This window comes from Oncorhynchus keta, chromosome 3, assembly GCF_023373465.1.
Source record: "Oncorhynchus keta strain PuntledgeMale-10-30-2019 chromosome 3, Oket_V2, whole genome shotgun sequence".
NCBI classification, from domain to species: Eukaryota; Metazoa; Chordata; class Actinopteri; order Salmoniformes; family Salmonidae; genus Oncorhynchus; species Oncorhynchus keta.
The window spans coordinates 18791896-18809651 of NC_068423.1; the positions used below are offsets into that span (position 1 = coordinate 18791896).

The following is a 17756-nucleotide window of genomic DNA, read 5'->3' on the forward strand; positions in this document are numbered from 1 at the left end:
ATTTAAACTTCATCACCTCCATCTACTGGTGAACAGTAGTTACTACAGCAATCGAGACCACACATCAGTTCTTTTTCTCTCCGGGCTCTCCACACTACAGATACAATATATGGTGTCAGATGCCATCTTGTGGCACATCTGTTTCTTTACAAAGCCTGAAATAGGTTAAACAGTGTAAACTGTCCAATGGTTTTACATTAAAATAACAGGTTTGACATTTCACGTTAGGTGTCAACACAATATTTTAAGGAAATCGTAATAGATTGAGTTTATGAAACATTTGCATAAATATTACGTCTAAAGTAAAAAGTGACTTGTATTGAACAAACAAAAGTGTTTACAGAATACTTACCACTAAGCTATGGTGAACTCAGGAAAACAGAGATTCTCCCCTATATAGGCATTTCTCACGCCCAGTAGAATTATGATCTGTTTAAATGGAGTGGCTCTGAAAGCCTCTCTGGTTGTGAAAGGAAACTCCTTTGACAACGAGCCAGAGAAAGAGAGAAGTGCTTGTGGTGCCAGAGCAAAGAGCTGTTGGAGACTTTGATTGTTTTGGGGGTTTTCCAGCTCTATTTTCTCTCCCTCTTTTTAAAGAACTCCGTCTCCCAGAAAGCTTTGCCTTGCGGGAGAAGTGCTTCATGAGCATCAGCCACCTGCGGTAGCAAAGAGCAGTGATACTGATCACACACTATTGAGTTAAAGCGGCTGTACATTCAGACTACACATTTCACACGTATGCCACTTTCAACCAATACTGTGACTGGATATTTCTGTGGCGCTATTAGCTAATGATTACACTTATCTTTAAATGAATCAATGGTACAAAATCAAATAAATTGTATAACATGTTTTTCGAAATGTTGGCATTATTGATCTGTGACAAGAAGTGTGAGCCTTGGGCAGACTTGAAGAAATTAGAAGTTGACAAGTAGATAAGCTTTGAGTCTGTGGACATGTCGATATGATTCCAGGGTCAGAGCACACTACTTCTCAGCTCTTATAATTATCCTCCTTTCCTCTGAAGATGTAATCTTCGTACATGCAATCACCCTCTGTATTCAGAAATAACTGGGCTAACTCCATCCTCTGGTTAATAAGCCCAGATGACTTTACTGTGTGTACACTGGAATCACTATACATCAGTCAACTTAGTTAAATCAATCAAATGGATGTTTGATATGTTCTCCTTCTAGATCCATTAAAAATGAACACCGTCTCCTGAAGTTCATCAATATCATAATGCTGATTCTCAGAGCCGAAGCAAACACATGGAAATTGAACTGACTCTAATGTCAATTTGACCTGGGCATAGCATAGACTGGGGGTTTTGGATTTGGCATACTTCTCTCTGCAAAGAAAGGGATTTTTAACCATTTCGGAGAGGGAAAAAGGACTAGATGAATAGAAGTAGCAACAGTTTGATGAGAAATGTTTATTTCTGTTTCCATCATTAGGTTGAAGACATATTTGATATATTTGTGAAGGCAGCACTTGAACAAAGATTACTGCATTGGTTTTTCATGTGCTTATAAACATCACACGGCCATTACGAATATTGATTCAAAACCAGACCACAACCAGAATTGTTATTTCAAGACATGGCAAATATGCAGTATGCAGCAAACAGGATAGTATTTCAAATACCCCTAAAAAAATGTAACAATCTGTATAAAAATGACAAAAATAACACTGTATTCGGGTCTGAGTGACTTTTATGATTGGGGCACAGGAAAAGGCCTACGTGGACAGCAAGTGCATCCCTGATCAAGACACCTCTGTGTCGCCGAGACATTTTCATAAACTCCTCTTAGGAAAGAACATTCTACAAGTGACAATATTGGGAAAAGAGCATGTTTTATCCTAAGTAAACTCAAAATTGTTAGTATTCTGTATTTAAAGGAAACCGAATAGCTTACTGGTTGCAGAAACTTTTGGATGAATGTACAGTAGCTTAATAGAGAGAAGACCATTTTTAAGATGAAGCCAATTAATTGCGATGTTACTGATAAATAAATGCAAATATAATGCTGAAATAAAGCGCAATTCAATTGAGATTTATGCCATGAATTAAGTCATTGGGGACAATACTAAAAAGTTCATTTTGTCACAAGTGAAAATACAAAAGTCACAGTTTTGTCATTGGTATGTGCAGATTGTTCCAGGGCCCCATCCATAGCTCCTCCTCATCGGAATACGTGCGATCGCTCTGAGATTCTAAAGGTTCTCTCACATCCTCATTGTCCACTGTTGACTCCTGCTCCTCCGCGTCCCACGTTCTCTCGCTCCTGGCCTTGGCGATGTTGGACTTGGACGCAATGCTCTCGGCTCCCGTGGTGCTGGAGGCCAGGGAGCCGCTGGAGGGCTGGGTGTTTAGGTTCTTGTCGGCCGAGGACGTGGTCGCCACGGGGCTGTTGAGCGGCAGTCTCTCCTCGTGAGTCACTGCCAGTTTGTCTAGTTTCTTAAAGTGCTTGCCCAGGCGCACTGGGGAGTTGACCTTTATGTTGTTTGAGTGGGCGGCCCGGCGGGTGCGTATGACCGAGCCGTTCTGTGCCAGGTACACGCTGCCGTTGACGTGGCTGTGGTTGGTCAGATTGGACAGCCGGTTCCTTTGGGGCTCCGGAGCACTGTCCTCCCCCGTGGAACTGGTCTCATACTCCCTGTCCACCACCAGCTTGATCCGCTTCTTCCTCCCGTACTGAACAACAACAACAAGCAGACAGAAATACAGTGAGTGTACAAAACATTAGGAACACCTTCCTAATATTGAGTTAAACACCCCCGGACTCTACAAGGTGTTGAAAGCATTCCACAGGGATGCTGGCCCATGTTGACTCCAATGCTTCCCACAGTTGTGTCAAGTTGGCTGGATGTCCTTTGGGTGGTGGACCATTCTTGATACACACGGGAAACTGTTGAGCATGAAAAACCCAGCAGCATTGCAGTTCTTGACACAAACCGGTAGGCCTGGCACCTACTACCACACCCACGTTTAATGGCACTGAAATCTTTTGTTTTTCCCATTCACCCTCTGAATGGCACATACACATTCCATGTCTCAATTGCCCCAAGGCTTTAAAATCCTTCTTTAACCTGTCACCTCCCCTTCATCTACAAAGATTTGAAGTGGATTTAACAAGTGACATCAATAAGGGATCATTGCTTTCACCTGGATTCACCTGGTCAGTCTATATCATTGAAAGAGCAGGTGTTCTTAATGCTTTGTACACTCAGTGTATGAGAGACATGAAGCTTAACATCAAGACCTTATTAAAGACACTCAGTTCACATTGTCACGCTGGAGAAGGAGCTGTTGGAGGAAATGACTACATCTTCTGAGGTGAATTAACCACCATCTTTTGTGCTTCTTCACACAGACGGATGAGAAGCAAATCATTAACCATTTACTAAGAGCTTTAGAAGAAGGAATGGGATTATCACATCAAAAGGACATTGCTTCCACTATTCATGAATGAAAAGGCAGCAGCTAAAAAGAGAAGAGTGGAAGAGAGGCCATGCGGTTTGGACTCTGTAATTGGCTAAAATGGCTTCTATTACAATAATACATTCCACACAAATAATTGCAAACGCAATCAAGGCATTCGGAGATCTTACTTAATGGGATCGGAATTCAATTGAACCAAGATGTTACGGCTTCATCTTCCTCTTCTTCCTCTGTGCTATGCTCCAAGCTGTTTCCATAACTACCGCTGGACGGTCTCGCCGTCGTGGCTCCCTCCTCATCATCCTCAGGGGTAGGGGGAAAGGGTCATCTGAGGCTGACCTCTGTCGAGCCTCGTCTCTTTCCTGTTGAGACCATTGTAAGGCTCCCACTGGACTTCTTGGATGATGACCCTTCACTCCTCGGACGACTCTCCGCTCTCAGCCTCCTCTTCCTCCTCCCCCGAGGACTCCTCCTCTTCCTTGCTCTCCTCTTCAATGGTGTTCTCAGGCCCTAAAGTGTGTGAGGAAGTTGTGGATCTAGCGCTTCTTATCCAGGTGGATCTAAAGCTCCTGGAGCTTGGGTCAGAGACTTACTCTGCTAAGAGACGATCTCTGTTCTGTCCCACTGTGCTGTGTATCAGAGGATGTTATCCACTGTCCTGTCTACTCTGACTGCGGCTGGAGACCACAGAGGATCTCCTGCTGGACACGGGTCTGTGAACGTGTCCCTGGCTCTGTGTCCACCTCTGCAGACGTCACACTCTTCTTGTGTTCCTCAGTCTCTGATCCTGTCCTTTATCGGACTCTTTCTCCTCAGAATCCCCAGCCTCTCTCTCTGTCTGGGACTACTCCTCAGAATCCCCATCTGACTTTGACCTCCTCTTCTCCTCCTCAGAATCTCCCTGGCTCTCCCCCTGGTCTGAATCCACAGCCCTTTCCTGGGCCTCCTCTCCTCCCAAGTCTCCTCCAGAGTAACCCCTGCAATCCGTTGTGGAGGATGAAGCAGTGCTGCTCATACTCCTTCTGTCTGAGAAGGCCTCCCCTGGGACCCTGCCTCAGAGCTGCTGCAGTCCTGTTCACGACTGTCCCCCGCCAGGGAGGCCTGCCACCTCTATTCCCTCTCAGAGTCACTGGAGCATTGGGACCTGGAACCATACATGCTCTGCTCAGCTACAGAGCTCATACTGAAGATATCCTCCTCTCTTGAAGAGCCTGCTTGATATGTTTATACAGTTGAAGTGGGAAGTTTACATACACTTAGGTTGGAGTCATTAAAACTAGTTGTTCAACCACTCCACAATTTCTTGTTAACAAACTATAGTTTTGGCAAGTCGGTTAGGACATCTACTTTGTGCATGAAAAGTCATTTTTCCAACAATTGTTCACAGACAGATTATTTAACTTATAATTAATTCACTGTATCACAATTCCAATGGGTCAGAAGTTTACATACACTAAGTTGACTGTTCCTTTAAACAGCTTGGACATTTCCAGAAAATGATGTCATGGCGTTAGAAGCTTCTAATAGGCTAATTGACATCATTTGAGTCAATTGGAGGTTTACCTGTAGATGTATTTCAAGGCCTACCTTCAAACTCAGTGCCTCTTTGCTTGAAATCATGGGAAAATCAAAAGAAATCAGCCAAGACCCCAGAAAAAAATGTGTAGACCTCTACAAGTCTGGTTCATCCTTAGGAGCAATTTCCAAACGCTTGAAGGTATCATGTTCATCGGTACAAACAATAGTATGCAAGTATAAACACCATGGGACCACGCAGCCATCATACCGTTCAGGAAGGAGACGTGTTCTGTCTCCTAGAGATGAACGCACTTAGGTGCGAAAAGGGAAAATCAATCCCAGAACAACAGCAAAGGACCTTGTGAAGATGCTGGAGGAAACAGGTACTGAAGTATCTATATCCACAGTAAAACGAGTCCTTTATTGACATAACCTGAAAGGCCGTTCAGCAAGGAAGAAGCCACTGCTCCCAAACCGCCATAAAAAAGCCAGACTACGGTTTGCAACTGCACATGCGGACAAAGATCGTACTTTTTGGAGAAATGTCCTCTGGTCTGATGAAACAAAAATAGAACTGTTTGGCCAGAATGACCATCATCATGTTTGGAGGAAAAAGGGGGAGGCTTGCAAGCTGAAGAACACCATCACAACCGTGAAGCATGGGGGTGTTAGCGCCATGTTGTGGGGGTGCTTTGCTGCAGGAGGGACTGGTGCACTTCACAAAATAGATGGCATCATGAGGGAGGAAACGTTTGACCCAAGTTAAACAATTTAAAGGCAATGCTATCAAATAATAATTGAGTGTATGTAAACGTCTGACCCACTGGGAATATGATGAAAGAAATAAAAGCTGAAATAAATCATTCTCTATACTCTTATTCTGACATTTCACATTCTTAAAATGAAGTGGTGATCCTAACTGACCTAAGACAGGACATTTTTACTAGGATTAAATGTCAGGAATTGTGAAAAATGGAGTTTAAATGTATTTGGCTAAGGTGTATTTAAACTTCCAACTTCAACTGTACGTCTTGGCACCTTCACCAACCACTGTTTCACCGAGGGCTTGGCCTCGTCCCAGGCCTGGAAGTAGCTACCATCTATGACCATCTATCGCTGTTCATCCTCAGCATGCTGTCGGAGCAATAGGCCTTAATTAGTTCAGGGAAGTCCCCACCATCTCCTCTGATCATTGGAGATGAAATTCAAGGGGAATATCCTGGCTTTGTTACAGAGGGTGGAGTGAGGGGGGCTCACCAGGAAATTGCAGAGTTTCATGACTGTCCTTAGTTTCTGAGCAGCCGTAGAGGAGTGGTGGGGCCAAGGGAGTCTGCAGTAGCAGCAGTGCTGGTGGTGGTTCCTGCACTGGCCTGGGACGGGGGGACTGCAGATCTCCAAGTACCTGTTGGGGGGGCCACTGAGGGGGCTTCGGGGTGGTCCTCTGCCCCACCTAGATGGCCTCCTCCCACCACGCATGGCCACCTATGTTACAGTCACATCAGCCCAAGCTACCGTTAAATCCACTGTTGACCATTAACCATTACTGATCCATTACTGAACCAAGCAGGGGTTCCTCCAGGGACATACTTTTTATTAAATTCAAAGGTGCATCATTTTGAATCATACAAATCTGCTACCTCTCCATCCGACTCCTGTGGACTGCAATAGTAGTAGCTCCCATCGTCTTCCACAATCACCTCTCCGTACTCATCATACAAGCCTGTCGGAGATATCAACTTCCTGCGACTGCCATACTGAGGCAGCTCATACCTGTAGGGAGACACGGTTTAGTTACACACTGTACTGACTGACACACAGACAGACAGACAGACAGACAGACAGACAGACAGACAGACAGACAGACAGACAGACAGACAGACAACACACACACACACATGCACGCGCACACACACACTCGCAGCCATAACATAATTTATTCAACCTCTGTCCATACACATTTATCAGTATAATTCTGCCATTCGTTTTTCAGAAGCGAGTGTGAAACAGAACATGTGATTGGGCCCGGGTCTCCAGTGGCTCCTGGATAACAGAAAGAGTGAGAGGAGGGCAGTAAAGGAGGCTCCCTTGGGGATGTTATCGTCATTACCCCAAGACAGGCTATTCCTTTTTTCTTCTCTGTCTTTGTTCAGCCTGTCTTTCGTGCCAGAGGGGGGCAGAAAGGGATAGAATAAGATCCAGGGCCCACTCACTACAGAGCGTAGAAGTCACTTCCCTATGAACCCAGGTTAAAGACTGAGTGCTCCTAGGGAGAAACAGACCATCAGCTTAACAGGGCTGACTGTGACTGCCTGGACACAGGGTGTGGTGACCTATAACTTAAACTCTTAAGAAGTAAAGGAGCCTGGAAGAACCTTTTTGGTGGCCACACAGGCGGAACCTTTCCAGTTGAAAGAGGTATTTGAGGAACCTCTGTGTAAAGGTTCAAACAGGACCACTTCTGTGATTGGAAGGGTTCCATTTTTTAAAACCTTTTTTATAGGTAGCAGCCTATCAGGTGTGGCTTTATGATAGTTATTTTTGGTCCCCCGTTAGCGTAAATGTCATTACTGTTCATCACGTTAAGTTTGTACACGACAATTGAAATGTTCCATGAATATCTATGCTTATTACATATTCTAGTATAATATGAACATTACTGACATACTGTAATAAAGTGTTAACTACTCCAACTTCAGGATTCACATAACCTCTTGGGGAACTGAAGCTACAAACTCCTCACCGGCTTTACAAAACTGTCAGCGTTCAACCTTAACATTGGAAGACAATACAACAGATGAACAAGAATAACATTTACTGTAATGGGTGGCACAAAAAAATACTGATCCGCAAGCCACGCCCCTAATAAGCCACACCTTTGCTCCAGGATTCCTCCAGGAACACGTTGCTACATTGAACCAATAAAGGTTCCTCCAAGAACCACTCAACTAATCAAAGATGAAAATATGAGTTCCTTGAGGAACTCCAGGGGTTTCTTGAGGATCTCCAAGGTTTCCTCGAGTCACCACTAATTCTAAGAGTGTACAGTACACGGTGTCAGTAGAGGCCAAATGGTTAAAAGGCTCAAGCCTCCAGGAAGACTATTCCCCACATCTCAACCCAAACATGAGCCAAACTCTAATTTTATTCATAGTGGTCGGTGTGAAGCGAAACATTAGCATTTTGAGAGACCCGCTACATAGCAGAGAGAAAAATAACACAGGTATGGCTGAAGTCAGAGGCTGGACGTTGTCATTAAAAGGTGAAAAGCTGCGTGTAGAGAGAGAGCGTGAGGAGAGAGAGGAGAGACAGGAGAGAGAGAGTGAAGAGCGACAGGAGAGAGAGAAGAGAGAGGGAGTGAGGAGAGAGGAGACAGTGAGGAGAGAAAGGAGAGAGAGGGGAAAGAGGAGAGAGTGAGGAGAGAGAGGAGAGAGAGTGAGGAGAGAGATTTATGAGAGAGAGAGAGGAGAGAGGAGACAGTGAGGAGAGAAAGGAGAGAGAGGGGAAAGAGGAGAGAGAGGAGAAAGATTGAGGAGAGAGAGGAGAGAGGGGAAAGAGGAGAGAGATTGAGGAGAGAGAGGAGAGAGATTGAGGAGAGTGAGGAGAGAGAGGAGAGAGAAGAAAGAGAAAGGAGAGAGAGACACGCAGAGACAGTGAGAGGTAAATGTATCTGCTGCTACAGCATATTTAAATCCGAATCGTTCCGTCTACATCCGGGGTGTCAAACTCATTCCATGGAGGGACTAGTGTCTACAAGTTTTAGTTTTTTCCTTTCAATTAAGCCCTAGAAAACCAGGTGTGGGGAGTTCCTTGCTAATTAGTAACCTTAATTCATCAATCAAGTACAGGGGAAGAGTGAAAACCTGCAGACACTCGGCCATCCGTAGAATGAGTTTGACACACGTGCTCTATAACTATCATCCTCTCACTTGGGTGCTGGAGGGGCTACATCGTAAGAGCTTAATTCCACAACATTCCATCTGCATCAACACTCCTTGTTGTTCTCCTGTTGTGAGATAACATGTGGACGATGCTCAATGTAACGTGCTAAGTGAGTGATTCGCCTGGCTATCATTGTGCCAGGAGACCTAAATGGGGTCTCTAGTGTCTTAAAATGAAAATTATGGAATTCATCACAGGTGGCAACAAATGACAATTTGAATTATTTCATCTGAAGCTATCATTATGTATTCTGACCTGAACGCTTCACTTCAAGGCTGTTCGGAAACTACATCCCATTTTTCAGTCTGGAGGCCTGTTGTGTCGAGAGCTGTTTGTTATGGACGGGTATTTAACTCTAAATGAGTTTCTGGACTCTGCAGACCGACTGAGTTTCCCTGGTGTGAGGTGAACTGTCGGCACTCACAGGATCAGTGAGGCCTCAGGAACAAAAACACACACAAACACACACTGTGCAGAGACACACCGTACACAGACACACCGTGCACAGCCATGCATGCAAGAAAACATGCACACACACACGCACATTCCCTTACCCATGGTCACAATTATAATAATCCTGGGTGTAATAGTCCTGGCCAGGATCGATACCAGACTCAATAGAGAGCTCCTGTTGTGGGTAAAGTAGAGGTATTAGTTAAAGACAATGAATTTGAAGGAAAACAAGAGAAGACCATCAAACAGGCTTTATTAAAGGAGGATTCTTCACTACTTTGGATAACAAACAGAGATAGACAGACAGACAACAGACAGACAGACAGACAGACAGACAGACAGACAGACAGACAGACAGACAGACAGAGACAGACAGACAGACAGACAGACAGACTAAACCACACAAAAACAACACTAGACACTAAGGAACACAAAGCTTTTACTATCTCATCCTGGAATATAAAAGGCCTGAGATCATCTGCCTTTGGCCTAAAGAACAGGAACCCAGACTTCATGAAAGACATTGGAAATACAGACATTGTCATTCTACAAGAACCATGGTATAAAGGAGATGGACCCACTGGTTGCCCTCTAGGTTACAGAGAACTGGTAGTCCCATCCACCAAACTACCAGGTGTGAAACAGGGAAGAGACTCAGGGGGTATGCTAATTTGGTATAGAGCAGACCTAACCCAATCTATTGAATTAGCCAAAACAGGACAATTTTACATCTAGCTTGAAATGAATAAGGAAATGATATCAACAGAGAAAAATGTCCTCATTGGTGCTACCTACTGTATCACACCAATAGAATCGCCATACTTTAACGATGACGTCTTCTCCATCCTAGAGGGGGAGATCAACTATTTCCAGGCACAGGGACATGTACTAGTCTGTGGCTACCTAAATGCCAGAACTGGACAAGAACCTGACACCCTCAGCACACAGGGGGACAAACACCTACCTGGAGGTGACAGCATTCCCTCCCCCATATTCCCCCCTAGAAACAACTACGGCAACATAACCAACAGAAACTCCTGCAGCAACTCCTGCAACAACTTCTGTTGGATGCTGGGTATGTACATAGTCACTGGTAGGGTTCGAGGGGACTTCTTTGGTATGTACACCTATAGCTCATCTCTTGGCAGTAGTATTGTAGACTACTTTATCATTGACCTGAACCCAGAGTCTCTCAGAGCGTTCACAGTCAGTCCACTGATACCCCTATCAGATCACAGAAAAATCACACTCTATTTGAACAGAGCTATGCTAAATCAGGAGCAATCAAAGTCAAAGGAACAGAATAATATTAAGAAATGCTATAGATGGAAGGAAAGTATTTTGGAAATCTCCCCAAAAATGTTTAGGCAACAACAAATTCAATCCCTTCTAGACAATTTCCTGGACAAAATGTTTCACTGTAATGGTCACTTGTAAATGTCCTTGTTTTTGAAAGAAAAGCAAATTATCCATTAAAATAACATCAAATTGATCAGAAATACAGTGCAGACATAGTTAATGTTGTAAATGACTATTGTAGCTGGAAACTGCTGATTTTTAATGGAATATCTACATAGGCGTACAGAGGCCCATTATCAGCAATCATCACTCCTGTGTTCCAATGACACGTTGTGTTGGCTATAGAGGTCGACCAATTCTGATTTTTCAACGCGATACTGATACCGATTATTGGAGGACCACAAAAAGCCGATACTGATTAATCAGACAATATATATATATATATATATTTATATTTGTAATAATGTAATAATGACAATTACAACAATACTAAATAAATAATATAATACAGAAATAAAATCAATTTAGTCTCAAATAAATAATGAAATATGCTCAATTGGAGAAGAAAGTAAAAGTCCAATATGTGCCATGTAAAAAAGCTAACGTTTCAGTTCCTTGCTCAGAACATATGAAAGCTGGTGGTTCAATATTCCCAGTTCTTCAACATTCCCAGTTAAGAAGTTTTAGGTTGTAGTTATTATAGGAATTATGACACGTTGACTATTTCTCTCTATACCATTTGTATTTCATATACATTTGACTATTGCATGTTTTATAGGCACTTTAGTATTGCCAGCCTAATCTCAGGAGTTGATAGGCTTGAAGTCATAAACAGCACTGTGATTCAAGCATTGCTAAGAGCTGCTGGCAAACACAAAAATGCAAATGACTGATTGTTATGAAAACTTGAAATCGGCCCTAATTAATCGGTCATACCGATTCATCGGTCAACCTCTAGTTAGCTAATCCAAGTTTATCATTTTGAAAGGCTGATTTGATCATTAGAAAACCCTTTTGCAATTATGTTAGCATAGATGAAAACTGTTGTCCTGATTAAAGAAGCAATAAAACAACTTTAGACTCGTTGAGTATCTGGAGCGTTAGTATTTGTGGGTTCGGTTACAGGCTCAATGGCCAGAAACAAAGAACTTTCTTCTGAAACTTGTCAGTATATTCTTGTTCTGAGAAAAGAAGGCTATTCCATGGGAGAAATTGCCAAGAAACTGAAGATCTCGTACAACGCTGTGTACTAGTCCCTTAACAGAACAGCGCAAACTGTCTCTAACCAGAATAGAAGAGGAGTGGGAGGCCCCGGTGCACAACGGAACAAGAGGACAAGCACATTAGAGTGTACTGGCCTTCAAAGCAGAGTTGCAAAGAAAAAGCCATATCTCAGACTGGACAATAAAAATAAAAGATGAAGATGGGCAAAAGAAGAAAGACACTGGACAGAGGAACTCTGCCTAGAAGGCCAGCATCCCAGAGTCGCCTCTTCACTGTTGACGTTGAGACTGTTGCAAAGTTCTCCCTCGCCATCAGTTTGGCAAATCTGACCATAATTCTATCCTCCCGATTCCTGCTTAGTGTTCACAAAATGGGACAAACACCAAATTGAGACTCGGCATGCAGAATTCTGCAAAAATATCCTCTGTGTACAACGTAAAACACCAAATAATGCATGCAGAGCAGATACCTGCTAATGATAGCATGCATTTTTAATCCAGAAAAGAGCTGTAAAATTCTACAGCCACCTAAAAGGAAGCGATTCCCAAACCTTCCATAACAAAGCCATCACCTACAGAGAGATTAACCTGGATAAGAGCCCCTTAACCAAGTTTGTCCTGGGGCTCTGTTCACAAACACAAACAGACCCCACAGAGCCCCAGGACAGCAACACAATTAGACCCAACCAAATCATGAGAAAACTAAAAGATAACTACTTGACATATTGGAAAGAATTTACAAAAAGAACAGCGCAAACTAGAATGCTATTCAGCCCTAAACATAGAGTATTCAGTGGCAGAATACCTGACCACTGTGACTGACCCAAAATTAAGGAAATCTTTGTCTATGTACAGACTCAGTGACCATAGCCTTGCTAATGAGAAAGGTCGCCATAGGCAGACCTGGCTCTCAAGACAAGACAAGCTATGTGCACACTACCCACAAAATGGAGCTGCACTTCCTAACCTCCTGCCAAATGTATGACCATATTAGAGACACATATTTCCCTCAGATTACACAGATCCACAAAGAATTTGAACACAAACCACATTTTGATAAACTCTTATATCCACTGGGTGAAATGCCACAGTGTGCCATCACAGCAGCAAGATTTGTGACCTGTTGCTACAAGAAAAGGGCAACCAGTGAAGAACAAATACCATTGTAAATACAATCCATATTTATGTTTATTTATTTTCCCTTTTAGTACCATAACTATTTGCACATTGTTATAACACTGTATATAGACATAATAAGACATTTGAAATTCGGAAATTCTGTGAGTGTAATGTTTTACTGTTATTATTTTCATTTTTTTTTATTTTTTATTTTACCCCTTTTTCTCCCCAATTTTGTGGTATCCAACTGTATTTAGTAGCTATTATCTTGTCTCATAGCTACAACTCCCGGTCGCGGCCGGTTACGACAGAGCCTGGGCGCAAACCCAGAGTCTCTGGTGGCACAGCTGGCATTGCAGTACAGCGCCCTTAACCACTGCACCACCCGGGAGGCCCTTCTTTTTTTATTTTTTATTTCACTTTCGTGTATTATCTATTTCACTTGCTTTTGAGATGTTAACATATGTTTCCCATGCCGATAAAGCCTTTGAATTGAACTGAATTGAATTGAGAGAGATAGATAGAGAGTATTCTGTACCTCCGGTCTCAGAAGAGAGGGCCTGAGCAACTGCTGTTGCTGCCGGAGAGAGAGTGGACAGTTGAGGAGGAAAAGACAGTCAAAGGGGAAATAGATAAGAGGTAGGTTTCATTAAACAGATAGTGGATCAATGCAAATATGGATGGGGAAGGGGTAGCAAGCGGGGTCAGGGGGAGTTTCATGGGAAATAGACAGAAGAAACAGCCTGTGTCAATGAAGTATAATAAGAGAATTTCATAACCAAAACCCAAGGCATTTAATACGAAGGGATGACAGCTTCCGCCATCAGCCAAACCTCTCCAATATTTGTGCACCACATCGCCTCCCCAAATATTAGGTGGGCGGTGCATTGGAAATTCATTTCCATATTTAGTTTTGGTCCTTCTATCAATGCTGTGTCTACAGATAACAATGTTAAATAAACTGACAAGTAGGTTCCCCATTCATAAGCAGCAACGCCAATTTCAGAGGAATGGAAACGCCAACGTACCTCATGATGTCCATACCCGCGCCTGTAGAGGAAGAAACATTGTGGAAATCAGTAAACCAGATTGTCAAGATAAAGATTGTCAAAAATAAAGATTATCAAGATAAAGATTGCTTGAGCTTGTATTACTTACTGTAGCAGTAATTGTCTGCTTAAATCAAAAGCAGAGAGTGGTCTCCCTTTGCTAATTTTTCAGTTTCAAGTACATGAGAATTGTAAAGAATTGCCTCCTTTTGGAAGGCAATAATATGAATTATTCAGTGCTCTTAAATCTATTCTACCCCTACCCCTCACTAAGAGAGAGAGAGAGAGGGAAAGAGAGGGGGACAGAGGGAAAAGTAATAATCCATAGAATCTAACCACTTCTGTGAAAATTGGAAAACTCTAAACAAACAACAAAACAAAGAGTTATCTATCCAAAATGGAGATGTATGGATAAACCACATCTCCAATCTTTTTGGCTCTATAACAAAGAACAAACAGCAAAAATGTACATGATCAAAGACAAATCCTAGAATCAACTATTAAAAACTACCAGAACCCACTGGATTCTCCAATTATATTGAAAGAACTACAGGGCAAAATACAAACCTTCCAACCCAAAAAGGCCTGTGGTGTTGATGGTATCCTCAATGAAATGATCAAATATACAGAGTACAAATTACAATTGGCTATACTAAAACGCTTTAACATCATCCTCAGCTCTGGCATATTTCCCAATATTTGGAACCAAGGACTGATCACCCCAATAAACAAAAGTGGAGACAGATTTGACCCCAATAACTACCGTGGGATATGTGTCAACAGCAACCTTGGGAAAATCCTCTGCATTATCATTAACAGCAGACTCATACATTTCCTCAATGAAAACAATGTACTGAGCAAATGTGAAATGGGCTTTTTACCAAATTACGGTAAGACAGACCACGTATTCACCCTGCAGACCCTAATTGACAAACAAACAAACAAAGAAACCAAATCAAAAGGCAAAGTCTTCTCATGCTTCGTTGATTTCAAAAAAGCTTTCGACTCAATTTAGCATGAGGGCCTGCTATACAAATGGATGGAAAGTGGTGTTGGGGCAAAAACATACGACATTATAAAATCTATGAACACAAACAACAAGTGTACAGTTTAAACTGACAAAAACACATTTCTTTCCACAGGGCCCTCTTCAACATAAATATCATCAAATTGGCGAGGACACTAGAACAGTCTGCAGCACCAGGCCTCAACCAACTAGAATCTGAAGTCAAATGTCAAAGAGTTTAAGTATAGCCAGTTGGAATTTGTTGTCTGTATATTTGATCATTTCATTGAGGATACCAACAACACAGGCGTTTATGGGTTGGAGGGTTTTTATTTTATCCTGTAGTTCATTCAAGGTAATTGGATAATCCAGTGGGTTGTTGAAGTCTTCAATAGTGGATTCTAACATTTGTATTTGATCATGTACATGTTTTTGCTGTTTGTTCTTTGTTATAGAGCCAAAAAGATTGGAGAAGTGGTTCACCCATACATCTCTGTTTTGGATAGATAATTCTTTGTTCTGTCTATGGATTCTTCAATTACATTGAACTGATTTTTGACGTGCTGTTCCTTCTTTTTCCGTAGTGTATTTCTGTATTGTTTTAGGGATTCACCATAGTGAAGGCATAACCTCAGGTTTTCTGGGTCTCTATGTTTTTGGTTGGACAGGTTTCTCAAAATCTTTCTTAGGTTTTTGCATTCTTCATCAAACCATTTGTCATTGTTGTACATTTTCTTCATGTTCTTTTTAGATTTGACTCACTCTCTCACACACACACACACACACACACACACACACACACACACACACACACACACACACACACACACACACACACACACACACACACACACACACACACACACACACACACACACACACACACACACACACACACACACACACTCAGACCAAGATACTCTGGTCTGATTGAACTCTTTGGCCTGAATGCCAAGCGTCACGTCTGGAGGAAACCTGAAACCATCCCTACGGTGAAACATGATGGTGGCAGCATCATGCTGTGGGGATGTTATTCAGCGGCAGGGACTGGAAGACTAGTCAGGATCGAGGGAAAAATGAAAGGAGCAAAGTACAGAGAGATCCTTGATGAAAACCTGCTCCAGAGCACTCAGGACCTCAGAGTGGGGCGAAGGTTCACCTTCCAACAGGACAACAATGCTAAGCACACAGCCAAGACCACTCAGGAGTGGCTTAGGGATAAGTCTCTGAATGTCCTTGAGTGGCCCAGCCGGAGCCCAGACTTGAACCGGATCAAACATCTCTGGGGAGACCTGAAAATAGCTGTGCAGCGACGCTCCCCATCCAACCTGACAGAGCTTGAGAGGATCTGCAGAGAAGAATGAGAGAAACTCCCCAAATACATATTTGCCAAGCTTGTAGTGTCATACCCAAGAAGACTCGAGGCTGTAATCGCTGCCAAATGTGCTTCAACAAAGTACTGAGTAAAGGGTCTGAATGCTTATGTAAAGGTGAAATTTAATGTTTTAATTTATTTTTGCAAAACTCTCTATCAACCTGAAACTGGTTGATTGTCTTTGTCATTATGGCGTTTTGTTTGGAGATAGGTAAAATTCTCTAGATTATCTTCATCTTTAGGTGACTATAAAACCTTACAATTACAGGCTAAGTTATGACACGGAACAAGACTAGCCATGCATTCATATATAAATAAATATCAATCAACATTTCAGAATGAAAACAACTCCCTTGAAAAAAATACATGACAACAATAAATGACAAAAAATGAAAACACAAGAATGAATGAAGAATGGAATTGCAAAAGAACACAAAATGAAGAAGAAAAAGAAGAAACAGTCACTGAACAGAAATAGAAGGTGAGAGTCACATTGCAGTGGACTGAGAGGGGAAGCGTTTCTCCAGCTCTTCCACTAAGGAGTTCATCAGCCTGCACCTCTGCTGTGGTGGGGACTACAGTCTCTGCAATGTCTAGTTCATCGTAGAAGTAGTCCACTGAATCAACAGACCCTTGTGGCTTCAGGACGCTCCTTGGAAGCATCGTTTTCTTGTCTATTTGATTGCACATGTTGGAAACAGATTTCTCGATGTCGGCGATGTTCTGTACGTTCTTCAGGATCCCCTTCAGCTCCTTCATGGGGAGCTCGGGGTCGATGGGGAGGGGCGGCGGGGGAGGGTGCAGGGACACAGGTCTCAGGGTGGTCACAGCGGGCGAGGGGGAGCACAAACGCAGATGGACGATTGAGGGGAGGGGTAATGGGAGGAGGGAGAGGCGGAGGAGGGGCAGGGAAAAGGTTTTTGCCGTAGTTAAGGGTGGAGGGGGAATTGGGAGGAGGCATGGAGGGGGAGGAGGCATGGAGGGGAGAGGTGGAGGGAAGCTGGGTGGGGGAGGAGAAGGGGGCACGTCTGGGGGTTCAGGGATGACCTCGTAGGGTTCGGCGGAGGCTGAGTTGTAGCTGGAGAAGCTGAGGCTGCGCAGGATGGGAAGAGTGGGCTTGTGGCTGGGGGGTGGACTACCATTGCTCTGGGTATTAATGACGCAGGGTGGGCCCTCACTTTCTTGTCCCAGATGGCAGTCCTCTACCCAGGATGCAGCCCAGAGACTGGCGGTCCTCTCTGTTTCTACTCAGAATGGAGTCCAGAGACTGCCAGGCCTCTCTGGCACGGTGCTGGGTGCTGTCGAACCCCAACCCCATCAGGAAGTCAGC

At 43.2% G+C, this 17756-nt stretch overlaps 1 protein-coding gene across 3 annotated transcripts in view; it reads right to left on the minus strand.

Moving 5' to 3' along the window:
• Positions 1–1425: 1425 nt before the first annotated feature.
• The window catches only part of LOC118363424 (protocadherin-15-like), a 318783-nt gene continuing 302452 nt past the window's right edge, over positions 1426–17756 (minus strand). For 2 of the 3 annotated variants that reach the window (XM_052491871.1, XM_052491880.1), the window contains exons 32-36: positions 14025–14046; positions 13535–13573; positions 9457–9530; positions 6601–6733; positions 1426–2698 (exon numbers count right to left, since the gene is read on the minus strand). In XM_052491871.1, coding sequence (XP_052347831.1) covers positions 2129–2698; positions 6601–6733; positions 9457–9530; positions 13535–13573; positions 14025–14046 — 838 coding nt within the window. In that variant the 3' untranslated portion in view covers positions 1426–2128. The remainder of the gene's footprint in view (positions 2699–6600; positions 6734–9456; positions 9531–13534; positions 13574–14024; positions 14047–17756) is intronic. The other variant, XM_052491888.1, reaches the window with a different exon arrangement.